Raw genomic sequence first — 25,697 nt, 5'->3', positions numbered from 1 at the left:
AACACTTTGATGTTCTAGATACAGCAATAAAGGTTTGATAGATGAATAACAAATAGTTGAAATAAACAATGGTTTCATGTTCGATGTGATTCGGACATTTGCGATCTCACATACAGCCCTGCGGAGTAGGCAAATGTCTAGATAATTTCAGGTTTGCAGTGCATGAGTGAAAGGGGCTTTAGCGAGATGTCTGGCAAAGACACCGGTGACGGCCTGGATTGCCATTTATTTCTCTTCCTCTGCCGTCTGTAGAACTGCAGTCAAAAACTGAAACATCACTAATCACCAAATGTAATGTATATGCATAATGAGGTGTCGGATTCACAAAACCATGAGAAGCTCATACTGTCACTCAACCTAGGACGAGGAAGCATTTCTACTGAGCAACAAGAAGTGGAACATTAGACCTCAGATTATGTCACAAAGGCATTTTCCTTGAGAACTGCACTAAGCATCACTTAACCGCCACAAGACGGCAGCCTGAAAAGACTGCAGCTCGGAAACACAAGTGATTCATGCAACTTCCTGTGACTTATAAAATGCCCTCATTATTACCTGCAGAGGTCTCAACATAAGCTCTTAAGGAAATAGCATTGACATTTGGGGATTTTTTATTTTATTTTCATTTGCTATTACATACATGAGAAGATCGATACCTCTCATCTATCCATTAAATGTAAAGCTACAGTGCAGGATTAAACGTGTTCAAGGTAAAGGTAGGTGAACATGGCTGTATTAATGGAAATGTTGGTGGGTCAGTCCTCCACTGTGATCCAGACTGAAATATCTCAAATACCTGCAAAACTAATCACACTCCCATTAGCTGTGTTCAGTGCAAATAAGAAAATGTTAGCATGTTGCCTGTAGCCTTCTGTTTACAGTACAAAATGACTATCACTGATCTGCTCATCTAAATGTCAGCAGGAGAGCAAATAACCGTACGTCTCAAAATATTGAACTATTGCTTTGACAGTGACCCACTGTTTTCCAGGGGATTCATAAATCTCTAGACTACTGATTCAATTAAATTACACTTTATTGATCCCTCAACGCTACATCACCCTGCTGCTGGCTCAGTATTTCAACAGACCTGCCACTTGTGAATAAAAATAATAAAAAACCTGTACATGTGCGTGCCAGGAGGAGAAACTAGAAACTGTGTGCTAAAGTCACGGGATGTGAATATGTACAGGTCATCTGGGGTGACAGTACAGCGTGTCATAAAGAATCATCCACTTTGGTTTCCTATGCTCAGTTTACTTAATTTGGACTCTGTAAGGACTTTACCTGATTTGTGATGACATGCTGGAGATACTCTGATTTTGTGTTCATTCCCTTGCATGAATACTAAGAAATTAACACGTAACATGTCTTGACTGGAGATGTTAAGCTTTCATATGCCCTTATAACTCCCTCCAATACTGTGAATGATATTGCAGCAGCCACATCAGTCAAAAATATTCTCAATATATTTTCAGCCCTATGCATAATTAGGTAAATCACTGGTGTTGTTCGTCTCATTTGAATATGAGGGCCAGAAAAGACTAATTAAAACATCTCTAATTCAATCATACATGAATACACAGAAAGCAAATGTTTCCCTGTTATCTTTGTTTGTTTGTGTGTGTGTGTGTGTGTGTGTGTGTGTGTGTGTGTGTGTGTGTGTGTGTGTGTGTGTGTGTGTGTGTGTGTGTGTGTGTGTGTGTGTGTGTGTGTGTGTGTGTGTGTGTGTGTGTGTGTGTGTGTGTGTGTCGTGTGTGTGTGTGTGTGTGTGTTTTGCATGTAAATCCCTGGGATGTCGGCTCGGTTTGGACACACAACAACACGAAATGATTGCATCACTCTGTTGGCTCTTCTGACGCATTTAAAGGTTGCATGCCTTGCTCAAGGGTTGTTGTATTGCAATATGCAGTAGTACTTGTGCTGCTTTTTTTCCTGTTGGTGCTCTTCCTTTATTTAAGCTCCTACTGTACACCTCTTTCTCCAATCGTTTCTCCCTTTTCCTGTTTACCTCTAGGGCAAAGGGGTATCTGAACTCCAGCGGGATGTCAGACCACAAGCACAGGGAGAGAGAGAGAGAGAGAGAGAGAGAGAGAGAGAGAGAGAGAGAGAGAGAGAGAGAGAGAGAGAGAGAGAGAGAGAGAGAGAGAGAGAGAGAGAGAGAGAGAGAGAGAGAGAGAGAGAGAGAGAGAGAGAGAGAGAGAGAGAGAGAGAGAGAGAGAGAGAGAGAGAGAGAGAGAGAGAGATAGACAGAGACAGAGAGAGAATCACCAAGTACTCAAGGGCAACATATGTGTGTGTGCCAATCTATTTCTGTAAAAAGGGATTTGACAGCAGCTATAGGGGTGTGTGTGTTGAAGGGCAGGTTGGCAGGAAGACAGTGTATAGCTGCAGAGTCTGCAGGGCATAAAGCCATTAACAGGAGTTAAATGTAAGCACGGAGCCGCATGACGTCTTGCAGAGAGAAGCAGACAGAGAAAAGGAGAAGTAGGAAATAACAGGAAGGAAAAGGAGAGGAAGGATTACCCTAATTAGACTGATTATTGATGTTTCGTTTCATTTTAATGTGTTTTAAACTAGTAGAAATGAATAATTAACAGAATATTATAATTAAAATCATCCCTGATTAACAAGAAAACTAATTAAAGCGCATTCACATTTTAACCCCGTCAAATACGCACCTCACAACACACATACATTGGAACTTAAAAAGACTACAACCAGGGGGAAACGGGATGTTTTCATATTCATCTGCTGACTGAAAATCACATTTTCATACAAATGTGCATACAAGCATGATTTATGACATGAAAAATAATTTGAAGCTAATCCTGGTCCCATATTTAACTTGCAAATGTGTGACGTAGAACCTTACACTGACAGTAGACTTTACAGTGAAGTAGGAAGCCCCTGTTGTCCAGCAGTTGAACTTTTTTTTTTTTGCCAACATTCTTTTTTTTATTGTTTTCACACATAAAGAAATACAATCACATGTATTGAACAAACATGTCAACCCCACCCCCTCCCATCCCAATTGTTCAAATTTTTGGTTCGGGAACTAAATAGTTATAGTCCATTATATAAGAGTAAACAACAACAAAAAACAAGAAACATTACTGTATAATTGAATATTGCAGAGGGCCACTGTTCACACGTCTCCAGGCTCTTCCATCACATGTGGCAAATCCGTTCGTGATATATAAGAAATAAAAGGATCCCAGATGTGATGGAAATGATGCTCTTGTTGTTTTAGTGTGAAGGTGATTTTCTCTAAGGGCAGTGTGGTAGATAGCTCAGAAAACCACCTGCTAATTCCTGGTCTTCTGGTATTTTTCAAGGATAGAGCTATTATTCTTTTTGCAATTAATATACTCAAATCTATAAATAATCGTTGATTTTTTTTTATTTTCAAATTCTCTGAGTACAAACCTAATATAAACAGCTGTGGGATTAAAGGTAGTTGAATATGTAAAATATTTTGAATATATTGTTTTACTTCTTGCCAGAATTTTTGTATTTCTGTACATTGCCAAATACAATGGAAAAATGTCCCCTTTTCCCTCTCACACTTGATACAAGTATCAGGAATAGCACTATTATAATTATTTAGCTTTTCTGGAGTTACATACGATCGCATCAACCAATTATACTGCAGTAATTTTAGGCGGGTGTTAGTAGTTCTTGATTGTGCTTTAGCACATGCCTCTTCCCACTCAACCACCGAGATGTCTTCCTGTAGATCCTCTCTCCATGCCCCCAGCCTTTCCATAGACGTTTCTGTACATCCCTCCACCAGACATTTATACATTTTGGAAATTAGACCCTTCCCTAAACAATTCGTATTCATTAGTTTCTCTATAACAGACATTACAGGGATATCTAATGTTTGATTTTGTTGTGTTCTAATGAAATTTTTTAACTGTAGATATTTGAAAAAATGATTACGGGGTATATGAAATAGCAGTTGAACTTTTAAAGATTCTGGATTTTCAATGAAGGACAAAGAGACGATGTTATTTCAAAGATTTTAACAGGATGACCAAACTAAAAAAGTAGAGAAAACTACAAACAAGTTAACTTCCTGAGACTCAAGCTTTTGTTTGGTTTCATTTATCCTCGCTAAATACAGGAAACTAAGTAAACAGGATGTTGCTTTGTTTTAAAGTGATCTCATGTGGGGACAGTGGGATTGGTTTAGTTACCGTTTACCAGTGTGTAACAACGTACAAAACCTTCTCTGCTTAGTCGTTCCACCAGGATCATCAGCATCACATTCAGACAAATCCTTCCCCTCAGAGTTTCTCCTTTTATTGCGCTTATCGACAGAGAAATAGCCCATGGAAATGTATCATATAAGAATAAAACAATTAAATCAATGTGGACTCATTTGTACCACATGCATACACTAACTATTCTCTTAAACATTAATGATAATCAAGTCCTAGGGGCCCCTTATATGAGGACAGCTTCACTTCGCATAAAGTCCCAATGTCCTCGAACGAGTACTTCCTAATCAGTTGTGTTGTAGCTTCTTACTGCTTCTTACATTTCTCCAATTCTATACCATATCAAACTACAAACATTATTAAGCTTACATAAACACATTTTGACCATAACATTTGAATGGGTCTTTGTACTTTGTCCACTTTTGTCTCAGAATCGTCTGCAGAGTGACTTGGCTGAGACGCCCACGACAACTACCAGTAGATGGCACCAAAACGTGTCTACACGCAAGGACAAGAGGTCGAAGTTAAGGAGAATAAAGTATAAGTTGCAGCAAACCCTAAATGTAATGTCCTCATATGAGGATGGAGGGTCGCCGGAGGTCAGACATGTATCGAGGGGATGTTCAAATACATTAAGGCATTATTATTATAGCCTTGGTAATACTGAACCACTCAAATGATACATTAGAAAACGTATGATCCCAAACCTCACCCACATCTCCAACAGAGCACATTCAGTCCTTCGTTTACAGGCTTCTAAAGCTCTTCACATATTCTCTGCCCTCTCAGAAAAACCCGCCTTTGATGTTCCTCAATATCTTCAAGAGTCCTTGTGGGTTTCTGATCTCAGTCTCCACCCTTGCGACAGGCTCTGACCCCACCCAAATTCTTCAAACTCCCCAGGCAGAAAACATTAAAAAAAGGTCAGCAGCCACCCACGCCAGAGAGGAGAACTGGGGAAAGATTAATCTGGGAAAAAATTAATTGGGGAAGTCTGAGTGAGTGTGGAGAAAGAGAAGGATGAAGTGAAAAAAACAGGAAGGAAGAAATAAAGGTGGTAAAAAGAGGAGTGAAGCTCAGAGAGAGAAAAGCTGACGTGTGCACAGCGCTCTGACGCCCCTGTGCCCATGGCGATTGAGATTTGTCAATGGTGGACATCCCACGCCTGATATCTTATGAATTTCTGTGTTGCCTGGCAACCCTGTTAACCTCTCTCTATTCCAATTTTTTTCTTGCACTTGTTCATTATCTCTCCCTTTTCTTTCTCTTTACTTTATTTAACGTCTTTGTTAATGTCAACATGGAAGCGGAAACCTCCTCCACACACACTGTGGCATCAGTCGGCATTCGCATGGAGATGGTGGGAGAAAACATGTGGTTGGCAATTCACAACGAGAGGAGTCCTTCTGTAAGCACGTATGCCTGCACACACACAAACACACACACACACACACACACACACACGTGACAGACTCTAATGACATGCCTTATTCATTAGCTGGGAACAGAGTGCACTCTTTCTGTTTTTCTGGCTAATGCAGCAGAGTCTCTGGCAGGTGTACTGTGTATACTCACTGAAACACTAATAATCACACTCATATAATTTGGGCATGCACCTGCTTAGGCATGTGCAAACGACCACAGGCATACACGATACAAACACAGAGACACACACACTCAATTGGCATTCTATCAATTAGCTAAAACAAATTCAGGTTAATACAATAATTCAGCAATAAATATTACCCTCGTCAAGGTTATATTCGTTCTTTGTTGGAATAGTTTTTTGTTTTGTTTTTAAGATAATTTTTTTGGCCGTTTTTCAAGTCTTTATTATAAAGGACAGAAAGGCAATAGGGTGAGAGAGAGGGGGAGACATGCAGAAAAGGGCCGCAGTCGAACCTGCAGCCGCTGCCTCAAGGACCTTCAGCCTCTTCACATGGGGCGACTGCTCTATCCACTCAGCCACCAGACACCCCGCTCTAAGTGTTTTAACAGCAGTCTTACTTCACCTTCTTTTGGAAGACACTGTTTGCAGTTCCTTTATATTTAACTGCATTATATGTTAAAACCGATTACTATTAAGTTTATTTTAATACTTGAATAAAAACATGAAATATTGTCGACTAAATAAGCCGAGTGTGTTTCGATAGGTTCTCTGCAGTTTAAACTAAAGTTTACTTTGCTGAAGTTTTTTTCGTGCAAGAATTTCTTATGGATGACTTGTTAGACAAGTCCAACTCTTTGACTGACAGTCTTGAGTGACGGATAGACAATCGATACAAAGGTTAACACACTTCTGCCGAAATATAAAGTGAAAGACGGATGAGTCAGAGAGAGAGAGAAAGGGGGAGGGGGAGGGAGAGAGAGAGAGAGAGAGACAGAGAGAGAGACAGAAACGAACATGGGATAAAGAGGGATGACAGAAAACAAGCTAAGGGATGAGATGAAAAATGTTTCATTTTGTCCAGTCTTCCTCAGAGGGGATGCACAGACCTCTTTATGTTAACTGTTAATTCATTATTACACAGAGCAAATGATCACGTGCTAACTTCATTATGTGATTAAAAACTCACTTTCTCTTCCTCATTTGTGCTCTTCCTTTCATTTTCTTCATCTAAAACAAACACACACAAACCCACCCACACAAATTCCTAATGAAGCCATGCCAAATTCTCTCTCACACACAAGCTGATGCCACCAAACACACACACCGTACACACACACACACCGTACGTACACACACACACACACACACACACACGTATCCAGGTGCAAACTTCTTCAGGCATAGTGCCAGTAATGCAGGCAGGCTGCCAGTGTACAAGACAGAGGGTCTGTTGTGTAGTAAATGTCAGATGTCCTGCCATTTGAGCCAGCACGCATCATACCGCTAAACAATCTCCTCTGCACACACTTAACCACGCCGCATGAGGGGTTTAGAAGGGAGGGAGGAAGGAAAGAAAAAAGGATGGAAGGAAGGAAGGAAGAAGAAAGATGGAGCAGTAATAGCTTTGGTTACAAAGTACCACAGGAAACTTCACGCACTGGCATTGAGAAGTAACGTGTCCTAAGTGTCAAAGGATTTTTAATCATTAAAATGATACAATTCATGCCAAATACTGTTAATATATGTGTGTTTATACTCCAGTACAAAAGTATGAGATGCACACGTTGATGAACTAATGTTTCTCTGTATGGCACTATGCTTGTCGTGACTGTGGAGCCATTTCAAAGCTGTAAAATCAAACAATTCTCCTCAATGGCCATTCAGACGAGGACCCACTTTTCTGAATCTCCAGTTAACCATATGTATATACAGGCTTTTACTATTTACATACCAGACCTCCACCTCTTCCTGAATATATCCAATACACAGGTATTTCAATTCAAAGGAACATCTTTATTCTTTTTTACAGTAACAGTATCTCCTAATTTGCACTACAAATGTACAGTGTTTTATTTGGCACCCTCCTTGTTCAGGCAGGCCTTGATTCCTTTAGTTGCCAGGTTGCCATTGGTCTAATGAATTGGTGATATTTAAATATTGCTGTTACAGAGCCAGAGCGACGACAGCACTGCCTATTGATGCAGTGTTTACTAGGGTGAGTACAAGCATCACAAAATGGCAAAGCAAATTAAATTGTCAGGTGAAGTTCCACTAACCCGTCAACATCACACATGAACATGCAAATGAATTCTACTGACAAAAAACCAGATGAATGTGAACAAAAAGCTCCATTAAGATTCTGTAAAGTATCAAACAAGCTACAGCAAATGTCAGTTGGTTACTATGATAATATCTTATTCTTCTATGGCACATTTTCATTTTTAAGATGACATATAACTGCGTACTATCCGACATACTTGAAAATACAAGTGTCAACCATGTTTTCAGATTTGGCAGACAAAAGCTGACGCCACGTTTGCAAGTTAATGTTGAGCCCTGACGGTTGTTTTATTCATATCTCTTTTTGTGTCGTTGCACTTCAAATCACAGATTCAACAGGATTATGAGATAACACAGTAAGACTAAAAACATGAAAACACGAGAAAAATATTTAAAATTCAAATATCTAACTGAAAACAGAATATGTCCTCAATGTATGCACACATTTTCTGTCAGTATGGAGATCACTACACTTGCTCTGCAGGCAGTTTATAATGTATATATACTATATACACATATTTGTGGGTTAATTGACCATAACATTATGACACCCATATTTAATTTGGGTAAGGAGTAAATATAAACGCAATTTACAACTGTGCGCCTTAAGTTCATAAATGTGTTTGAAGGTTTTATATACTTCTTAATCTTTTTCTCAGTGCTATTATATACTGCTGATATCAGAGATCAGACGCCAAATATCAGCTCTCTATATATAGTGTGCACATAAAACTGAGTTATCAGACAGAAAAATAAATGCTGGGTTTGGTCCGCCGAAGAAATATGATATCAGCCAAATGCTAAAAGTTGCATTTATATTCTTCTTTTGCTGCTGCAGTATTCACATTCACCCCCGGAGGGATGATTATCCTTTGATGTGATCTCGTATCAGATATTTCAGTTGAATGTTACTCATCCAATGTTCATCAACCAAATCTGACTCATAAAAAGGTAAGAGCTTCTGGAAAAGTAGAGGAGATAAGGATATTTGGGGGAAATTTCTGATAACAAGAGAGAAGGTAAAGATAAAAGATAGACAGAACAAGCATGATAGCAGGAAAGAGAGACAGAAACTGAACAGAGTATCCAGAACTGCCAGGAGAGCCAGTCTCTCTAGTGACGGCTCATTCGCTGCGTTCCCAAGGTAACCAGTGAAAGTATTCACCCAGAACAATGGCAATATCACTAGCCTGTAATTTCACTGAAGTGAAGCAGTGTGTGTGTGTGTATGCTGCATTATTCTACAGCATGTGACAAATTTATACCTTGATTATGAAGTGATATGATTATGTTGTATAAGTGCCCCATTTCCCACAAATCAGCAGATCAGCAGAGAAAACACTGGCTGTAATTTAAAAGATGGAGTAGCCCAGTCAGAGTAGGCTAATTCAGGCTCTCTTCTGGTCAGTGTGTGTGTGTGTGTGTGTGTGTGTGTGTGTGTGTGTGTGTGTGTGTGTGTGTGTGTGTGTGTGTGTGTGTGTGTGTGTGTGTGTGTGTGTGTGTGTACCTGTGAGAGGCTGGAAAAGCCCAGATTGTGGCAGCCGTTGCAGGGCGTCAGGGCCTCCCAGAATCCAGTGGGGCCGCAACTCTTTTCTGCCTCGTCCTCTTCCTGGGCCACAGCAAGAGGCGGGGTCGGTCGCTGCAAGCACAAATACAAAAAATAAATACATTTAAAAAAAAAAAACAATTACATCACCAGTTCACCAATACAATGAGTAACCAATAATAAGGAGGTCAAAGGTCAAAGCCCTGAGGAGATTAATGTACAAATGCATCATCTTAGAGCAAAGAGCTGAAAAGAGAGACGACACTTTTATTCATACAGTGTGAGAAGATGGAAGCTAAGAAATATACTGCTGTGGACAGGTGCATAAGCTAAATGTATTGTAGACACTTAAAGAGAGAGAAAAATTAATCTACATCAAGTGTACGCCTTCAGTCTATCAGACAGCCCTTTCCAACAGGTAACTGAAGCCATCATGTATGCTTACTTCAAAGCCACCAGACTCCTTTGATAAAATCAGTAATTTTACCTGGCAGGTGCTTTAAAGGGTTAGTTAAGATTCACCAAAGTCACACATTAAAACAAGGAAACTTGCATGTTCTGCTAGATAAAACTGGTTTTGACAAAGGGGTCTGGTGACTTTGAAGAGCACATGGATAACGGCTTTAGTTACCCGTCTTAAAGGGGTCTCTGACAACAAGGTCAAATTGTGAAAATATGGGTATATAGGTTTTGCTGCTGCTGCCCCTATAGCTTTCATACCTGTCGCCCTAACTGCTTCTCCAAACTGGGGGCAAAACGTCCTCAATACAAATAAAGAGTTCCAGGGGATTTCAGTGACCTCAGGTTTCTTTCTTTCTTCTTGTCAGCTTCAGTCTTTTGCTCATTCTCATTGACAGTGGAAATGCCTTTGCATTGCTGCTCCGGGTGCCACAATGGGTTAACAAGAAAGTAGAAAGGTGCAGGAACAGGAACAGGAACAGCAACGCGCGCGCGCGCACACACACACACACACACACACACACACACACACACACACACACACACACACACACACACACACACACACACACACACACACACACACACACACACACACACACACACACACACACACACACACACACACACACACACACACACACACACACACACACACACACACACACACACACACACACACACACACACACACACTCCTTTCCTGGGGTTCTTTAGCTCCCAGGAGGCAGGTGTGTGGATGAGCTCTGTGGCATGAGATGTCAGAGGGCGGGTACAGCCACCTGATCCCTCAGTCAACCACATGATGCAGCACAAGACCCAGGTCACACATATAGATACCACCGCAGTGTCTGACATGTAACATTTAAAAAAAAAGAATGCAAGAAGCGGAAAGAGAGGGGCAGAGGGAGGTCTGATGACGAGAGAAGAAAAATCATCTCCAGAACGAAGCTCTAAAAAAAAAAAGCAGAAAGGCAAAGAATTCCATGTTAAGAGGCAGAGTATCAAAAAGTTAAAGATAGGCATACAAGCTGGAGGAAAATCTTCAAATAAGAAGAAAACGAGAGAAGATACAGAGGGCGGGAAGGACAGATGGGAAGAGCAGCCAGACTGGAGATGGAGGCAGAAAATAAAGCTGAAACCAAAAGGTCACCAATGGCTCCAGATCGCAGAGGGCCCTCTGCAACACTGGAATATTGATTGATGTAAAATGGACTGCAGTCCTCCCATACACACACACACACACACACACACACACACACACACACACACACACACACACACACACACACACACACACACACACACACACACACACACACACACACACACACACACACACACACACACACACACACACACACACACACACACACACACACACACACACACACACACACACACACACACACACTCTATGCATGAAAGTGAGACAGTTATATCCTTTCACTACAGTATAAATGAGATATCACCACATTATTATTCATGCATTACTTAGAACTACATAACCAATCAAGGTTGCACATGTTTTTAAGGGAAACCTTTAGATGGAAACAATTAAAATTTGGGGATTTTTTTCCTCACAGCGGAATAACACTGTGACCTGAACTGACTATATCATCACATTAAGGTCTCATTATTAAAAGAAACGTTTTTTCAGAGCAGATCAAGCTGAATTCTCTTTCACCCACATTTAATGTGTCTTATACTTCAGGTAAATTAAAAATAAATTAGATAAAAGCGCGTTTGTGCTGATAAAAATATAATGTTCACACAGATTGATTTCCGTATTGTTGTTCCGTGTTGGTTGGTTGGTCCAGACTGAACTGTCTCTTTTACACAGATCTTTGTCCATTTAAAAGATCATTTTGCAAGTCAGCTACGCGTCATCAACAGTGGATTTGTCTTCCAGAGAGAGATACTGGTTTAAACACAATGAAGACACTGTAAGTGCTCATTTGAATACAGGACACGGACACCTAAACGTGCATTTCCATTACGTGGTGGGTGTGTATGTGTGTGTGTTTGTGTGTACTTTCTCAGCTTTCAGCATGTTTTATTCATGTAACAGACAACTCAAATCACATACTAATGGCTCCGGCCACATGTTCAGAGAGTAGCCTGGGGGCACATAAACTCACATACACACTGCCAATGTCAGTAATAGAATACAAATTGGTACTTATAGAAAGAGAGAGAAGGACACAAGACGGATTGAGATAATTACAGCCTAAGTGAGAGGAGGTGTGTGTGTGTGTGTATGTGTGTGTGTGCGTGTGTGTGTACATGCACGTGTGTGAGCCTAAGCAGGTTTGAACGCCCACTGCGTTGTAGGTAAACAATCCTCAGCTTGCTTTCATATTGAGCCTATTACAGACATGAAGAAGATGATGAGTTATTGATCAGTGTCAAAATATTCCTTCACTGAGGTGTGTGTAAGGTGTGTGTGTGTGTGTGTGTGTGTGTGTGTGTGTGTGTGTGTGTGTGTGTGTGTGTGTGTGTGTGTGTGTGTGTGTGTGTGTGTGTGTGTATGTGTTGCTGTAGGTGAGCGAGAAGGAGAGAAATGGAAAGAAAAATGGAAAGAGACATGCCGTAATAATCAAGAGAGAGGCAAAGGCATTCGCATTCCTGTGGATGCTTTTATGTGTGTGTGTGTGTGTGTGTGTGTGTGTGTGTGTGTGTGTGTTTCTGAGTGTGATCTAAAGGCTCAGGTGGGGGGAGGGGGAGGGTCAGTGTGATTGATGACCTCTGTGTCCTGCGTTGCGTCTGACTTCCTGGACAGTCGAATTGAAAAAGCTCGGAGGCTCTTTGTCACGCTGCGCTGGCTGTTAGAAATAAACTGCAGCTGTGAATCTCTGGTCAGCTAATACTGATGAAAGTCAGCTATTTCATCCCCAAAGTGGAATTCGAACCAATGAGAACCAATCTGTTTTCCTGTGTGTGCGTGTGTGGTGAAAGAGTCAACAAGTGAAGTAGAAACAACTAACAATATGTCAGAATAAAAGACACCTAATGAGAAGAAGCAGGGTCACAGTCTGTGTGGAGTTTGCATGTTCTCCCTGTGTCTGCGTCGGTTCTCATCAGCTTCCTCCACAGTCCAAAGACATGCACGTGTTAATAGGTTAATTGATGACTCTAAATCAGACTGCTCTTTAAGACTGCAAGGGAAGCTCAGCTTACCCAAAAATTTCACCACCAAAAAAAAAAAAGAAAATTGTGAAATATGTACTGCTGTGTGTACAGTTCATTGACTAAATACGCACTAGAAAGCATTAATCTTTTGTTTAGAAACAGCTACTTATCACAGGTAACCGGCACAACTTCTATGGGACAATGGGCTGGCCCGGACGCTTGGCTTCTGCATGATGATTGATGATGAGCTGTCTTAGGCGGAATCCTTTTTTTATTGACAGCTAAATGAGAGAATCTGCAATATTGAAGAATCAACATCCACTGGAGCATTTTGAAAGTTTTTCATTCCATTGTTCTGAACGGATCCGGAGACTTTACTGATCCCCAGCGACTTTGTCTTTGTTAAAAATGACTAGCGTTGTGTTTGGCGAATCTGTTCTGTCACTCTGTGGATTCTTTCCCCAACGAGGAGCAGCAGCTGCGGAGCTTCTCCCCCCATCACAATCACTCACACTTCACAGTAGCTGGGTCAAAGCCGTTTAACAGCCTAGCTCTGCTGGCCATTGAGAGGACACTGGTCAAGAAAAATTAGCTTCCCCTCCTGGAAAGACCAGCAGCCTCCACTGCTCCAAATTGCCCGTAGGTGCGAATGGTTGTCTGTCTCTGTTTGTCTCAATGTGCCCTGTGATGGACTGGCATCCAGGGTGTACCCCGCCTCACGCCCGATGTCAGCTGGGATCGGCTCCAACCCCCCGGGACCCCGTGATGGACAAGCGTTTCAAGATGGATGGATGGAACAAACTTAGGCTGGTGTGCTTTAGCAACAACAAGTGAATAGTCAAATGAACAGGCCAGCTCAGTGGCATCAGTCTATCTGATACTGCCCTCTGCTGTCAGAATACACAAAGTACGAGCACACACACATACAGTACTTACTTTGTGGTGTTAAACACAGACATTGAGGTGATATATCATATGCAAACAGGGAAAAGATTGCTTTTGCTTGTGCTTCTCACAGCAGGAGCAGTTGGTCTGTGATGATGCAGCTGTGTATAAAACTGAACTATTCAGATTACAATGAAGTAACAGAGAAAAGCTTCCTCAAATGCTTTCATTTAACAGCTTTTTCATTTAAAGGCTGAAACCAGTAATGCCTGTCAAAAGTACTCAATAACTAATTCTTTAATCAATAACAGCCTTTAACTGAAGTTCTGACATCCACTTAAGCAGGTAGTGGAGATCGTCGGCTCGATCCATGGCATGGCACGGTGTCCTTAAGCAAGACACCAAACCCCGACTGCGATTAGTTAGGCTAGTGCAAAGCATGGTAGCTCACTGTGTGTGTGTGTGTGTGTGTGTGTGTGTGTGTGTGTGTGTGTGTGTGTGTGTGTGTGTGTGTGTGTGTGTGTGTGTGAATGGGTCAGGGAAGGCTTTAGTTGAAGACTCAGCCCATTTACCAGATTTAATGACCATAATGAATAACTGTCCCAGTAAGAACTACCTCTGTCCCACTACAACATAACAGGCACCAAGGTTATATTACTTATAACTGTTCTGGTTCATTTCTCAAACTCCTTCAAGTGCACCATTCCTCTGTCCTAACCGAGCTCCGTACCTTGATCCGAGTCAGGGTGCCATTTAGTCGATCGGGGCGCTCCTCATCAGAGAGCCGCCCGCTGCCAAAGCTGTCCATGGAGTGAGAGGAGATGGTGTGGCAGAGCTCCTCGAAGGAGTAGTCCCTGTCCCGGCACTTTTTGATCTCGTGGAGTAGTTTGGACAGCTCACTTGTCACAGCATCATCTGGGGAGAGGAGGAAGAGAGGAGGGAGGGGGGGCGGTAAGAAAAACATCCAAAAGCTGCTTACAGCGTCAGTACGAAGCCAGTCCCCATCACTGCTAGTTCAAAGAACTGACAAAACCACCAAAACAGACTGTAAAGAGCACAAGATATTCATTTCCACGATCCTTTTATTATCACTAGACAGGACTTATGGTTTCTGAACAGGCAGGAGGGTGGATCATAGGGAAGTCAGCTTGTTGCAGTGTTACATTCATCATACAGGGGGCAGCGCTGGACAGGGAAAATGTATGACTGTTTAGAGCTGTAATAGCCGTCTTTCTCCATTAAAGGAGCTGCTTGCCATGGCTGGATTTATATTGTATTATTTGCCAAAATTGCATTAATAAATTGTACTTTGAGTCAAGTTTGGAGGTATAAAAAAAAGATGGATAAATACACAAAAAATCAACTTGTAATAAACCTTGGATAATTAATTTCACTGGGCTGTTCAGTCGTTGGTGGGCCTACAGTGCATTTCCTTTACTAACATGAATGGATGTTTTGGTGGTGATTATTTCTAAAGCATATTTTAAAACATCTAACCTCATACAAAATGTGTTTTTTTTCCAGTAAAATTTGTTATTTAAGATCTCTTTCAACATTTATGATGAGAAAAAGAATAAAAGCATCTTTTTTCAGCACCTTTATTCTTAGTGTAAGACGCAATCATCATATTGTGGTTGTCAGGGCATTGTGTATGTGTGCCTTTACTCACTCTTGTGTCTGAGGGAGGGGGAGGCAGAGGGCGAGGGAACAGACGTTCGAGGTGCAGGGATGGGACCCTTGCGAATGGGCTCCTCCACGATACTCCTCCTCTCCATCTCGTCCATCATATACTCTACGGAGATGTGGAGACAAAGGTGAGAAGACGGAGGGTGAGACAAGATGAAAGGCAAGAAAGAGGGGAGAAAAGAGGAAAAAACAGGAGAAAAAGGGTCACCGGTCAGAGGAGGAGAATATGATGGTGGGGGAGGAAATGCATTTCAGAGGCGTTTTACTGGATCAATATAATAACAGGGCCAACAGCATGGTAAACAGCTTGTTCTGCGTTCAATTTGCACTTTTCCGCGCATCACAAATTCAGTTCACAGCCTCCGCTAATAGAGCACTCTGCTGTTCATAAAAGTAGAGAAGAATTATGTGGGGAAAATTAAAAAAGGGGTGAGAAAGGAGGGGGAAAAAACATCTTGAATACTTGATAATAAACTTGCTTAAGTGAGGCATTAGGAGCCCAAAACACACACACATGCGCACACACACAGGGAAATTATGTGGCAGAGCTCTAACAAGAAACCCTATGGATTTCAGGAAAGTGTATGTGAGTGTGTATGTCTCCGTCAATAGATCTTAGCATTCGGCTCAATAACTTTGATAGTAAACCATATTTCTATACGATGACACAGAGTATAAAAAAGTGTATGAGAGTCAGACAGGGAGGATTGAAATGCTCTGACGGTTTTATTCCCCTGTACTCAAACTTCAGTAGATAATTCATAAACAGCAGAGTGTTACAGCTAAACTAATGCACTGCTCTGTTAGCACATCACCAGTTGCCGCTGGGCAGTAAAAAGTCTTAATGATTTCGAACAGTAGGATGAGCCACGCGCTGCAAATCAAATGAGAATCTAACTCATAATGAGGGGCCTGTGGCAACCAGAAAGCCCCTCAGCTGGTACAATTGAGTAAATGAGAGGTCTTTTTCTCCTTGTGTGTGTGTGTGTGTGTGTGTGCGCGTGTGTGTGTGTGTGTGTGTGTGTGTGTGTGTGTGTGTGTGTGTGTGTGTGTGTGTGTGTGTGTGTGTGTGTGTGTGTGTGTGTGTGTGTGTGTGTGTGTGTGTGTGTGTGTGTGTGTGTGTGTGTGTGTGTGTGTGTGTGTGTGTGTGTGTGTGTGTGTGTGTGTGTGTGTGTGCGTGTCCTTCTCCGTCTCCTCTCCAACAGGAAATGGCATGCAGCTGATCTTTTCACCAAGTCACAGCTGTGTCCTCTCTTTCTCCCTCGCTCTCTCTCTCTCTTTCTTCCTCGCTCTCACACACACATCACATCCAGTCTCCTATTTATGCTAAAGTCCAAACGTCTCAGTTTCCAGCGCTGGTTTACAGAGACTTTGACGGCCGCTATTCCCGACCAACATCTACTATCACGTGGATTTTTGACATTTAAAAAGCTAGTGCGAGTGGTTCAGTCTGTTCATTTCAATGAAATTGTTTTTGACATTTGGATATTTTTTTGCATCTTTTAGTTTCATATGTGACGTATGTCCTGCATCTGTGTGAATATTCAGTCACAAAAATACACAATTTATTTGCTTGGCACAGGATTTGAGCAGCCGAATTCAGATATTTAACAACTACAATAACCTGTACAAACTTCAAACCAGGGTTATTATAGTAAACTTAAACTAAAACTACACTGGTGTGATATTATTACCTGGTTCAAACAATGAAAAAAAGAATGTAAATTCATTTGTTTTCATTTTTTATATCGTTTAATATTTCACTGGCAAATAAAAATAGGGCAGCATGAATTTCTGTCAGCTCTCGGGACCACAGAAACTGAACGGACTTGACATTCCAGGAGATGGTGCTGTGCCGTTATTGCTTCACATCTAAAGTAGCACAAAGATTAAACATTAAGGCCATTCTCCATCCATGTGTATTTTGTCTGTATATGTAGTTCTGAGACATTACATAACTCACAAACACACTCTGAAAACTTACTAAAACTGAACTTAAATGGAACTGATGAGTCAAAACTAAAATTAAATGAAAACTATAATGACCTTGGTTCAAACCCACCAACTTTACAGTCGAGAGGCGATCCCAAAGTTTACAAAGAGACCAAATATCTCAAAGTGAACGCTGGGGAAATGTGAGCAAAACAGTATGCAACGCATCTAGAATGTTTCCCTTTGATGAGATGCTGATGCCATAAAAAATGGATTTGCATTCATAATGTAGCTTCAGTGACGAGCTGGAACAAGCCAATACAACATTAACTGTGTGTGACACAGTCAGAGAGTGTGGACCGAGAGGGTTTTCCACAACCTAAAGCAGCAATAATTGATTTTCTGGGCCACTCAGGGGAAACAGAACAAGCTGTAAAGTTGTTGTGGCTAAGAGGAAAGGAAACCGTTGTTCTATTTACATATCCAACAGACGTGGAGCAACATCAGAATTCATTCAGAGTTGCGTCTCTGGCCACCTGGTGAATTTAAGTCAAATTCTGTCTCTCCTTTTTGCTCCCGTTTTTCTTTCTTCTCCAGCTACTGCGATAAAATATCTGTCTCTGCAGCTGCTACAAAGTTCCACTTTGTTTACCAGCTAGTTGCTTACTTTATGGTGTTAGTCAGGTTAACTCAGGCGTTTTTAGAGCTTTCTTGCTGAAAACAGAAGTCTATTACCACTAGAAACAAGGTTAGTGAGAGCTGTAAGACTGAACCAAAACAGTCAACTTTAAACCAAAAGATTGTACTGTTCTTTGTGTATACACACGATTATTTGAGTGTTACAGTATAGATGAAATGGGAAACTGGAATCCCCAATTACCTCTAAGTGTTCTGCCTGTTGCATCACTGTGTTTTCCCTGGTTTAATTTCAGCTTCATGTCTGTTCTTTTCATTCCTGGGATTCAGTCTGTTCCCTTCTCTATATTTGCCTCCTAGTTAGAACCAACTCACTGTTAATTTAGGCTCTGACATATTTTCTTCATCCCTCCATTTCTGTCTGCCATTATCCCACTCTCTTTAAATCATCTGTAACTGCATGCCTTATATACACCCACAGATTACACAAGGACAGATAGTGAAGGCCTGCGAGCCACAGATTACAGTGTTCATACTAAGCCTCATGATCACCTCAGGACAATACTGTCTTTAGAAGTTGTAATCTGGAGAATCTTTGGCTCTCTGGGGACTGTGGAGTAAACTCACACTAACAATCAGTGGGTACACACAAAACACACCCTGCAGTAAACATGAGGGCGGACACTGGTCTGTTAATGGCAGGTGGAAGACCAAGATGAGGTGAATGAATGAAAAACGACCAAGATGTGATTTTCTAAAACGATGCCAATGACCGATGAAGAGGCAGATGAATTTTGAGCTTCTTTTATGTGGATTGTGCACCAATAAGGCTACTTTCTTAAACTAATAACTATCGAACATTATTATATGTTACTATACATTATAATAATACTTATTTTTTGTTGAAAAAATGTAATGAAAAAGTGCTGTTAAGAATTTGTGACAGGTGAATTATAAGGCTAGCATAATTCAAATGTCTGACTGACTTCATTTTGCACTAATGGTTGAATAAAACCTAGAAAAATAGGACTCAACCTTGGGCTCTGATAAATTAAAGTGGCCATATTTTACTGAATTTGCATATTATAGACCAAAGGCTTAATCAATTTAATTGAGAGAATAATCTGCAGATTAATCAAGAATGAAAATAATTGTTAGCGTCCGCCCTGCTTAAAAGCACAATCTTTTTCCCTCCCTGTGGTATTTTTCCAGCAAAGTAGATTTTGGCAGGCATGGACATATTAATCTGTAAAGCCTTCTTGAATATCTAAAGACTTTTGAACAATTCCCTTATTCCAATGTCCAGATTTCTCAGACTTTAATGCTCCTGCTAGCAATAAGCCTGTGCTTGCCAAACATCTCCACATTCAAACTGCAGCCCATGTAATGGAACATAAGTCAATTGTGGTTTAAAACTTTATTGTCGCATACTGTTAAACCTGAGATTTCCATGTCTTGATTGTAAAGCAGGTGGAGGTGCTATAAACTGTGATAGTATCAACAGGCTGAATCCACAGAGAAATGCACACAGCCTGTATTTAGAAACAAAGCCGTCTGGACTTCTGTATGGCTGTGGTGTCACAGCTATACTGTAGAAAGTGCCTCTACAGTCTGTCCCCAGCTGCAATGATAGTGTAGAGACATCAAGAATGTAGATGAAAAAGACTCGAAAACACTGACCAATGACAGCAGACTGGGCCTTTTCAGGATGGTGTCTTAAAAACACAGGCACTAAAAGAGAGTATTTACTGCACTGAGACACCAATCCAACCCAATGTACAGCAGATGCCAAACATGCCTAATCAACAACAACTATACATATCCACTTAAATTAAACTTCAACAAAACAATTAGTTGCTCTGAATTTTGACACAAATTCCAGTAGATCATCAATACCCATTTTATTTAAGACCCAACTCGGACAGTCACACAACGGAGGAGAACTGGGAAGAACACTGTATTGTGGGAATTTCAAGGACAAGGCCTTGAGTTGTATAACACTGTGCTTACATACACACATACAGGTACGTAACAGTACAGGAGCTCCTATTGTTTTCCTAATTGAAGATAAACTTCCTGGAAAACAAGAATTCTCAGTTGGATCACATCCCCTCTCAACAATGGTCACAATGCAATAATCTACATCCACATGCCAATGGTATCTCAAAATGAAGACAGCCCTGGCAGATTTTAGTGCTTGCCAACACATGCAAGATTCATCAAGTTGCAACCTTAAATGTCATCTACAGCCAAATAACACACCAACCATCAGCAGAAACAGAACACTTCTCACTCTACAAGCGCATCAATGCACACAGCTGTGTGCAAATTTTATTCTGGTCACTGATTTTTAACACCACTAAACTTTACTGACTTGTAAATCTTTAAAACTGTGAATGCTGCACCTTTAATCTTCATTAAGGCATTCACTGTGGTTGAGTATTTTACTTTTTGCTCCTAAAATGACGCAATTTACCCAATAAAGTGAGTGTGAGTGAGTGTGTGCGTGTGCGTGTGCGTGTGTGTGTGTGTGTGTTACCTTGGATAACAGCAGTGATCTGCTGGGATTTTGGTGCAGGATGTTCTCTCAGGATCTCCAGAGCGGTTCTCCCCTGGCTGTCTTTCAGACTGGTGTCAATCTCTGAGACACACACACACACACACACACACACACACACACACACAAACAGGTCAAACCACATCACCCATGACTTTGTTGAACAAGATAAACCCACCCCTACTTCCTCAAAGACAGTGAACTACAGACAAATATTCAGTACACACTCATACTGAACAGTACGCATGTACATGCACAGAATGAGATCTGCTTACTCACCCACTCAGTCACAAAACTCCAGTCAGCAAAAGATGAATGACTCGCAGTCACCAGAGGATGAATGTGGGATTTTATTAATTTATGAAGACTTTTTACAAACAACAAAAACCCTTTTCATCAAGTTTTAGACCAGAGTTTCTCCCTGACCAAAGGAGCACACACACATGCTTTTACCAAGCAAACCACAGACAATGACACATAAATGTACACACAAGGTATTCACACAAACAGTGCAGAGAAAGAACTTTAAATCATTTTCCCCCAACATTTACCCTTCCTGTACTCATGGATCCAATTCAACATGAAAAATAAATGCCATTCCAGTCACTCTGCTGGACAAAAGAAAAGAAAAATGAACACAAGCTGAGAGAAAGCCCATTTGGACTTAACGTAATGTGCAAGTTTTCTCTCTTTTCATTTAACAGTCATGTATCTTTTGTCCTCTTGTGTTTTGTGCATTTATTAATTCAAAAACAGAATAAACTGAATGAATAAGCATGTGATGTAAGATGAGAAGATTGAAATTCGTACTTAAGTACAGTATTTGAGTGAATATTCTTCTACCACTGTTCAGATGTTTCCCTGCATAGTTCATGATTGACAATGAAAGGCTGGCTGCCTATCCCGTATACCTAAACACACACACACACACAATGTTTGAAGGTTTTTAGTTCAGTGAATCAGGCCAGTGCAGCCCTGTGTTGATCCAGGATGTTAATAAAACCGAGGCCAAAAGAACATGGTCACCCACAGGAAGCCCTGTGGGAAACAGGAAGTTCAAAAGGAAAGTGGGCGGGGGTGACGGCGGTTTTCAAAGGACAACAGTGTCCAGATTCAACCAGCTCTGAATTCAAGGAGTGTAAATGTGCACGAGTGAGTTTTCTCTCGACACGTGTTGAATTTTCAGCGCCCCCTCCTCATATGACTCGGCTAAAACAAATATAAAGTCCAGGATTTTATAACAGTGAGGTGCAGCAGACAGATGTCTTAATTTCACCTGAGGGCAGATTCTACCAACAATCTTGAGGAGAAAAATCTCGCCCCAGGTTAAAATACAAAGGAAAAAGCATAGAAACACACACAGTTTTTGTTTTTTTGGGGTATTTATTTGTAGACTCACCTGAGTCAAGTAGAAGGCGGACTACATCCATCTTCCCAAAGAGAGCTGCCTCGTGGAGGGCACTGCCATTCTCAGTCTAAAAGAGAGATACAGAGTGCTGTGTTAATATTCCCCCACTTTAACAATTGAACACTGAGACCAAAATAGAAGTGGATTGGAAAGACTGGAAGGCATTACAAAAATCACACGGATTAAGAGGTAGCATGAAAACAATATTTTGATCTGATCCATCTCTTTCTCTCTGCCAGTTAAACCAAAGGAATTTTAAAAAAAAGTCACATTCACTCACATGTGAACAGCACATTATACAAGCAGCAGGAGCCTGTATGGAAACCTAACAATTTCCCCCACCATATGCCTGCCCGTATCAGCCTCCAGTTCTTCTGATGGGGATGTTACAGATATGATGCAACACATGGAAACTAGTGAGGGGAGGGCGCTGGTAAGTGCCTCATCTTGGATCAGCAGTGATGAGAGAGACGATTATTCTGACAAGCTCACTTTTACCAGAGCAACACTCAGGAGCCACAGTAAGGAAAAAGAACAGGCGGTTATAATCACCCTGGGTGGGAGGACATGGAAGAAAAATATAAAGACACCAGGTAGAGAGTTTTTATGTGATTATGGCATATATCAAATAATAGTAGTGGTTATTAAATCCAACTATAAGATAATACACTTCAACAGCACCACAAGCAGCTGTGCTGGGACAACTCTGTTTTTTCCATTACGATGTGGCAGGACAGTTAACGTTTGACCTCGATCGGAAACCTTGATCATGTATGGAGGGTTACGAGCATAGCCTTGGTCTCTGTGATGTCACCCATACGTCTCTGAGGAGCCAAAATGAAGCTAAAAATGTGAGGCTTCCGGTGGCTCGGGCCGTCTCCATCTCAGCAGTGCCTGATACAGCCTAACTCCCAGCTAATCCAAAAATAGGTAAAGAGCAGGAGCGTGGATGGAGCGTGGATGGAGCTGAGGCAGGCTGAATGAAGCCTACAGTCTCCTGTGAGAGCACCCTCCACTCAAAGCAGCACACCCTTAATTCTGCATAACTTTAAGCCTTAATACAATTTAAATGGTTGAAGTTATATAACATTTCACCCTCCTTACAATTGTCATTAAAAGGGAAATTTGCTCTAGAGACCAAAAGCGTTTTTTGTACCAGGCTATAAACATGTTTATTTCTGTTTCTTTCTGCACTTTAACATAGGTGTCTATTGGGATTGACTTGCTTTTGGAGAAGTCCTCAATTGCAGTTTTTTGGCACTTCTTGTTGGCTTTTTTTTTTTCAGCACCGGATGTCTCCGCTTGGTTACTATTCCCCTGACATAATGAAAGCATTGATTTCTCCCAAGCAGCATTCAGCATGGAACTCATGGTGCTCGCCATATGCTCTTTATCAGTTTATGTTGCACTGACACATACTGATAATAACGACAACAACAGAGGGAGATCTGATGGTGTGACTCTATAAATATATTCTTGAGATGTCTCTGTTGTAGGGGGTTGTGAGTCCCTACTCGCAAGCAGGACCACATATATACCCCCTGCTGTGAGGCTGTAGTGGAAATGCACGCGAGGTACCAACATTACACTCCCACTTCTCATGCAGCTGGGGGACATCGTCTCATGTCTCAATAACATACTGAACACACTGCCCTGGACACCTTGCTTGAAGCTAAAATACACACCAGGGACACTAAAGACTTGAACATAAACCGCACACTCTCATGTGAATGCAGTCATTATAAAAAACTAAAATCATACGCTCTCACACACACTCACTCAGCAACATACATATGCTGAATCCATCGCATCCTTCACGGTTAGCTTCTTGACCACACAGATGAAAACCTGGACTGAACCAAACTCCCAAGCCTTAATGAAGAGAAATTACGTGGAAGACAGCCAGGTCTGCTGATGCGAGGCCAGGAAATCCAACTCAACGTGACACTGCATCAGATCAACGCGCTCGTCCTCTGCAGGGAATACTAAACTTACTGTAGCCGGTCTGTTTCCTCTGCAGCAAAAAGTGTCATTGGACAACACTTCAGATGCAGCCAAGCCTCAACAGGTCAAAGGTCAATCATCCAGTTCTCCTAGGGGGGGAATACTGTAGGTGTAAATCCCAATTATAAACAGATGAGTGGACATCACTAACTGCATCAATCTGTGAAAGTTTAGCCCAAGGAGCCAATCTTTTACCCAGAAGCAAGGGAGAGGAGGTGGTTAGCGCAGGGAAGGATCCACCCCCCTCTTCCTCTCACACACACACACACACACACACACACACACACACACACACACACACACACACACACACACACACACACACACACACACACACACACACACACACACACACACACACACACACACACACACACACACACACACACACACACACACACACACACACACACACACACACACACACACACACACACACACACACACACACACACACACACACACACACCCCTTGCCCTCCTAACCTCTCTACGGTCAGCTCTATACCACTTCCCGTCCCGTTTCCCATGGCGATTACGCAGTGATGTCATGAGGAAACGAGGTAGGCGATTCTCGCTCTCGAAGAGTTTTCAGGGATTGAAAGGCAGATGACTTTCTGTTTCAGGGCTTGCTGGCAGAAATGTGGCGGTAAATGTAAACTTAGAAAAGGCTGTTTGGTGTGTGTGTGTGTGTGTTTATACCAAACTTTTTTCTTTGCTTTGTTGGCTACCTTCCCACCCAGCAGCAGGTTCCTCCACAGGGATTTCCCCTCATTATGGAAACATTCAGTGAAGGAAAGAGAGAAAGAGACCTAGCAAGGCACAAGTGAAAAGAGAGAGAGTGACCGTGCTGCTTCTATAAATTATTCATTCGCACTCAGAGAGACCTATATGGCTTGACTCCAATTACTGACCTGTACTATCGTTCTCTCTCACACACACACAAGTGCCTTCCACTCGTCACAATTTACAAGTTGGCCATCTGTGAGTCGCCCACAGCATCTATCCCGTACCATCAACAGTACATATGTAACACTGCGTCCTTTCAGACAATACTACAGAAAGGAAGAAAGTAAAGGGAAATTCAAATGTACACCAACACGAGTTTTGAGCCTAATTCTTGTAGTAGTAAAGACAGCAACAGTACAGTTTGTTTCCACATTAGTCAGACTTTCATTTCAGCTTGTAAACCATCATTACATGGGTGCATGCTGCGTGTCATAAGCCCTCATGCAGCCACATTCATATTTTCTCTAAAGAAGAAATAGTCACTCTAGATACACCAAACATCCCTAACCGTCCACATCTGTTGAATGATGAATCCCATTTGATCGTTGATCGCATGTGGTCACTCTCTCTAAACAGTACATAAGGACAGGTGTTGTGCCATGTGCAAACACTCTGGCACATGCCCAAGAACGGGAGAGAAGTCAACAAACAAGGCTTAAAGAAACTTTACAGGAAAAATTAAAACTATTGTAAAACATATAATGTAATATATAAATATAAAATTCTAAATGTTATGATATTTGTGCATTTTTTTTTATGCCTCGAATT

The 25,697-nt window shown here is 41.4% G+C and overlaps 1 protein-coding gene across 4 annotated transcripts in view; it reads right to left on the bottom strand.

The window, feature by feature from the left end:
- anks1b (ankyrin repeat and sterile alpha motif domain containing 1B) overlaps window positions 1-25,697 on the bottom strand; it is a 228,943-nt gene that overhangs the window by 116,684 nt on the left and 86,562 nt on the right. For all 4 annotated transcript variants that reach the window (XM_083935409.1, XM_083935411.1, XM_083935410.1 and 1 more), the window contains exons 6-10: window positions 22,129-22,204; window positions 20,712-20,813; window positions 15,588-15,710; window positions 14,649-14,833; window positions 9,404-9,535 (exon numbers count right to left, since the gene is read on the bottom strand). In XM_083935409.1, the coding sequence (XP_083791535.1) occupies window positions 9,404-9,535; window positions 14,649-14,833; window positions 15,588-15,710; window positions 20,712-20,813; window positions 22,129-22,204 (618 nt within the window). The remainder of the gene's footprint in view (window positions 1-9,403; window positions 9,536-14,648; window positions 14,834-15,587; window positions 15,711-20,711; window positions 20,814-22,128; window positions 22,205-25,697) is intronic.

This window comes from Echiichthys vipera (genome assembly GCF_963691815.1).
Source record: "Echiichthys vipera genome assembly, chromosome: 20".
Taxonomy (NCBI): domain Eukaryota; kingdom Metazoa; phylum Chordata; class Actinopteri; order Perciformes; family Trachinidae; genus Echiichthys; species Echiichthys vipera.
This window is presented reverse-complemented; position numbering and strand designations above follow the sequence as displayed.